Below are 5640 nucleotides of genomic sequence, written 5' to 3'. Positions count from 1 at the left end.
AGAAACAAACAAAAACAAAAAAGAAGAAACCTAGACCAACTTTAAAACGGAAAAAAGGAACAACAATGAGAGAAAACAATAAACATTGAGAAAACACCCTTACTTTAAGAAAACAGAATGAAAAAAAGGAAAAATACACAAAGAAAAAATGAACACAGAAAGAAATAAAAAGGTAGAGAGGGGGGGGGGGGGGGGGGGGGGGGGGAGAAGGGAGGGGAGAAGGGGGAGGGGGTGAGGGGGGTGTGGGAGAGAATATGAGAAGAGTAGATCAGGAGTACATGAGATGAAACCTGAGAGAGAATCAGAGATAAGAGAAAGATACTATTTTTTTTCAAATAGAATCACATTAAAACATTACTGACTGATTTTCTTTTACTCAAGCAATTAAATAAAGAGCATAAAACCACAATGTCACAAAACAATATCAACATATAGACTCAGATGCATTAAAGATTTTTGATCTTGCTACCAAATAAGATCTCTTAAAAATGGACCATTTAAGTTAGGTTACCTCACAGAATCACTTTTTGATAGAGAAACAGAGATGCATACAATTTTGAAAATATCAAATAATCTATGCTGGGAATCTTACACATAGAGACAAAAATTATGGAAGAAAATCTTTTTTTTTTTTTACATAATCAGATCTCTAAATGATAGAAAAAATAAGTTAGGTAACCTAAAAAAAAATTCTTGATAGAGAAATAGAGATGATTAAAACACAAATAATCCATTCTGCGATTTGTGCATGATAAGAAAAAAAAATCATGGAAAATTGATTCATTTTCTTTTTTACATATTGATAATTGAGTTACACAGAATACCGTCTTTTAATAAAGAAAATTTCGAAATTAGGGTCATGTAACCTCATAAAACGTCTTATTAAAGGAAACCAAAACCCAAGAAGAGAAGTAATCTTATTGGAAAGAGTAAAATGAGAGGAACAATTTAAAAAATAAGTTTCATCAAAATCGGTTATGAAATAAGCAAGGTATGGGTGTTTGAAAACTCTTGTTGTACTGTCTATGAGCATCCTCAATTTGGCAAACGTGCTTCAAAATGGCTGATTTTGTGGACAACTCTCCATTAATTTTGTTTTGGACACGAATTTTCAGATTTTCTTCATTATCTTTCAAATTGCATCTTGCCTCCTGAGCACAACATATGTCATGGGAAAATATAATCCACACCATATATGTCAAGGTCAGGAGGAGATAATGTGAAATATGTAAAATACAGGGAAAATCTGAAAATATGTGTACAAAACAAATGGAGAGTTGTCCACAAAATCAGCCATTTTGAAGCACGTTTGCCAATTTGAGGATCCACATAGTAAGTACAACAAGACTTTTTAATCGTCCATAACTTAGTTATTTCATAACCGATTTGATGAAACTTTTTTTTTAATTGTTCCTCTCATTTTACTCTTTCCAATAAGATTGCTTCTCTTCTTGGGTTTTGGTTTCCTTTAATAGAGAAACAGAGTTGCCTCGGGAGTTGCCTGCATACAATATTCGAAAGATAAAATCACCCATTGTGGGATTTTGCACATGAACATGATGAAGACAAAAATGCTTAATTTGATAATGACACTCCCTCTATCAACGAATAAATACATAACGCGCAGTCAAGTTCAAAGGTAGCTGGAAATACCCAGTTCTATTGTTCAAAGTGGGTGTGTTTGACTTGTAGTTGAATTTGTATTGAAGTACGACAATAGTATGAAGCTGAACCATTGCGTTGTAACTCGAACTCGACGTTTCAGTATACATTAGTACTGATAGACATTGAGGAATTTAGATCTCGTGTTTGTAAATTAATTTAGCGATGGCTGAGAAAACATCAAGCTCTTCACCGAACCTGATATGTCCATTATGCCTTGATATATTTGTCGAGGCGACAATCCTGACTTCATGTGGACACACATTTTGTAGGCGATGCCTCAAGAAATACGATCTAACCCACCAGGACCTTGATCACATGGTCTGTCCTCTCTGCAGGGAGACCACCAAGTTGTCCGCCAACCGTGTCGATGATCTCCGCCTCAATGTCTCCATCAACGGATGCGTAGACGATTACCACGCCAAGTGTGGAGGGATGAACGCTGTCCTCGAGATGCGACCAAAATGTTCTGGTTGCAAGCTTCAAGGAGATGCTGTCTCATTCTGCAGAACCTGTAATAACTACATATGTGATAAATGTTTGCAATGTCATCAATATCTGTCAGTCTTTGAAGATCATGAGATGGTATCCATGGATGATGTCATCGAAGGGAAGGTCAGCATTGGTCATTTATTCGAGAAGTGTTCCATCCACAAACAAGAAAACAAAGATATGTTTTGTGAGGATTGTAAGGTCCATGACTGTCACAAGTGTGTACTTGTTGGTCATAAAGCTCATGAAATCAAGAACCAGGTTGACTTTGAGCAGGAGTTGCGACGGAAGGTAAATTTATTCATAATTATCACAGTAAATATGCTGGTTAATATTGTATACATCGCTGTTTACTATGTATAATTTACAGGAGATGTTTAGAATTTCAAACAACCATGCTTAATTTCAATTGAGAAACAAATATCAAAAATCAAACTTTGCTGTTTAAGAGTCTGAACACTTTAAAATCTATTTTAACAAGTAATGTATAAAGGTTAAACAGCTTGTATAAAAATGAAACATTTTGAAAGCGTACACCCTTAAAAAGTTTAGGCAAAAAGGATCAATTATTAACCATCACTGGGTAACACACTATCTGTCAACATTTGGTAATAAAAACTAATAATTGGGTAATAAATTTGCTCAATTGGATAATAATTGCTCAGAATATATAAACATGTATATATATACTTTTTTTTACAAATATCACCAAACACAATGGACAGTATGTTGCCCAGCATTTTATGTGTGTATAATAGGTAGATTTAACATGGTTATAAATACTCAGGGCGATCATTGAGCAGAAGATGATGAAAATTTAATAATTAATAAGAATTAACACCAAAGATCATACCACTTTTAATAATGATTATGATGACGATAATAATGATAATCACAATATCAAGTTATATAAGATATTAAGAACAGTAATAGTAAAAAATGACAATTTTAATAATAATGAAGTATCAATGACAGTACTAATGATGATAAGACTACTACTAATGACAAGACGAATAATGATATAATAATGGCATAATGAATAAGAATATATGAATTGATAATGATTATAATACATACAGTAACAATAAATAAATACAAATATATACATTAATATTTATTAATAAACTAACAATAATTATAGATGGTGTTGAATACAGATTGACAATGATATATAATAATTTGTAATACCATCATCAGCATCTAAAATGTTTCATTTAATTATGTAACTTATTCTTTATGTTGAACTACATTAGTGATTATTAGCGTTATTGTTTCAATATGACATAGGCCTACAATTTTGTAATCATGGTGTATCTCTTCAAGCTTATTCAGCATATCGTTCTGTATGATTTATCTTAATATAGTATTAGTATTTGTCATTTTCACCTTTATGGAATATTTCCAGATCTAACTCGCTGATTTTACTTATAACTTTCAATTCGTAGGTGACAGACCTTGCTCAGCGATGTGCCGACAAGAAAGCAGAGCTGGAGAAAAACATTCAGAACATAGAAATACAACGTCATGAGGTAAACACTGCTGTACAGGCACTACTAGATGATGTCAAGAAAACCTACAGCATCAAGGCCAAGGAGCTGGAAGAAAATCTCCGAAATCTCACCGAGCAAATACATGCATTAAAGCATAGTTTTGATGACGACCTCAACATCTTGAAGTCAAAAGATCGTCAGAGGATCAAGAGTATTTGTAGTTCAATTACTTTGGTAGATAATGACAGACTGGGTCATCTTGAGACAGACACTCTATCTGCTCATATCTTGCTCTGTGAGGAGCTGGATGCCATGCTGAAGGAGGTTACTGATCACACTTCTGCGGAAGCTATTAAGAAGAAAGCACAGGAGAAGAGGTTCAAACCAGCAGACGATACTCGTCTTGACCTCGGGAGCATCTCAGAATATACCGATCATTCATCTACGGCAACCTTTAAGAAGAAAGCACAGGAGAAGAGGTTCAAAGCAGCAGACGACACTCGTCTTGACCTCGGGAGCATCTCAGGATCAGATCCCAAGATGGAAGTCATTCAGTGTGTTGATCTACGGACATCGATGCACGGTATGGCACGCTACTCCCATAGCACAGTCGCTATCGGGTATGGGTGGAATGCACAAGGTATTGATATCATTGATTCAAATGGTGGAAAGCAGCGATATAGTAACATATTAGCCTTGAATGAAATGAATTGTTATGATCTGATTTTGCAACGGGACGGGACGTTATACGTGTCGACTAATTTTGGAGAAGCATACATCTACTCTCCCCTTGGCTCTTGGAAAGTAACAATCGACGTGAGAAACAGAAGTTTTCTCAGAGTTAACAGAAGACCATCAGATGAAATCATCATTACTACCTATGGAAAACAAGTCTATATCTATGACCAGACAGGATCCACTCTTAAACACATTGTTCAAACCAAGCACGATACGGAGCAGGCATCTATCACCGGGACGGGTTTGATCGTAACGAGTTCATGTGATGCCAATCCAAGCATGGTGACGGTCTATGACAGGGATGGGAATGCTGGTGAGTCTCTACAAGCTCCAGATGGTGTCTATCCGTATGCTGCCGTGGATGAACAGGACAGGGTGTATGTAGCGAGTGTTGATGAGAAGAATAGTAGCGTCGTGATCACGCTTTATGATCTTGATGGTCTGAACCTGAAGGAAAGAGTTGAGTTCAATGCACTTGATATGACATTGTGTTCGAGTTGGTGTTACTTGGTTTCCCTCTCCCCAGGCATGCTCGCCTTTGCCTGCTACGAGAAGTTATATTTCATCAAGGTATCACTGTAATCCACGTTATATCACACCATGTAGTATGGGGACTGATATGCTTTCACCCTGCAACAATACAAATTTACTTTAACACGTGTCGATATCCAGTATTACATGTATTACCATGTGATAACCTCATCCAATGACAAAATCAGTTAATGTGATATTGATAGTCTTAATTACCATGGTTACTTCTAATGTACGAGTTATACATCTAAAAAAATGAATCAAATTTATAAACTTAACGTCACACCAGTTTCATGTGTATTCTACATGTATATAATATTTAGTCTGCAAAAAGCATAGGCCTATCGTATTTATCATTGTAGCTATCAAGTGATAGAAAAATTACTTAAAAAACAAAAACATAACTAAGTATTTATTAAGAATATAACAAAGTAATCAGCAAATGTAATTAAATATAAATCAAGATAATCACTATCATACATGATAATGAAAATGTTTACAGTGCACAAGGGGAATTTATAAGCAGAAAGAGTACACTCTACCGTATTAGACCATTTTGCTTTCACATCACGCGAAAAATTCGTATCATCATACTCATGCCTGTTTGCTATTTGTATATTTTTCAGTTAAATTATCGTGGATCATGGTGGATAATGGAATGATAAGATGCTTTCTTTTGGACCGTCCATACGAATCTTGCTCTTTATTTTCGATGTGATCTTCTCCA

General features: G+C 35.2%; 1 protein-coding gene across 1 annotated transcript; it reads left to right on the top strand.

Moving 5' to 3' along the window:
* The first annotated feature begins 1779 nt into the window (after positions 1-1779).
* Positions 1780-5231, top strand: LOC121427781 (RING finger protein 207-like). Its single transcript, XM_041624341.1, has 2 exons — positions 1780-2445; positions 3600-5231. Exons 1-2 carry the CDS (start codon positions 1828-1830, stop codon positions 4962-4964), a joined length of 1983 nt encoding a protein of 660 aa, XP_041480275.1. The 5' UTR covers positions 1780-1827; the 3' UTR covers positions 4965-5231.
* Positions 5232-5640: the final 409 nt, after the last annotated feature.

The sequence above is a fragment of the Lytechinus variegatus genome, chromosome 14, assembly GCF_018143015.1.
Source record: "Lytechinus variegatus isolate NC3 chromosome 14, Lvar_3.0, whole genome shotgun sequence".
In the NCBI taxonomy this organism is placed as follows: domain Eukaryota; kingdom Metazoa; phylum Echinodermata; class Echinoidea; order Temnopleuroida; family Toxopneustidae; genus Lytechinus; species Lytechinus variegatus.
This window is presented reverse-complemented; position numbering and strand designations above follow the sequence as displayed.

Excerpts from the sequence above, each read along its gene's own strand:
- LOC121427781 (XM_041624341.1), top strand. The coding sequence starts at position 1,828 with ATGGCTGAGAAAACATCAAGCTCTTCACCGAACCTGATATGTCCATTA. Across the intron at positions 2,446-3,599 it reads AGCAGGAGTTGCGACGGAAG|GTGACAGACCTTGCTCAGCG; the intron begins GTAAATTTATTC and ends TTCAATTCGTAG.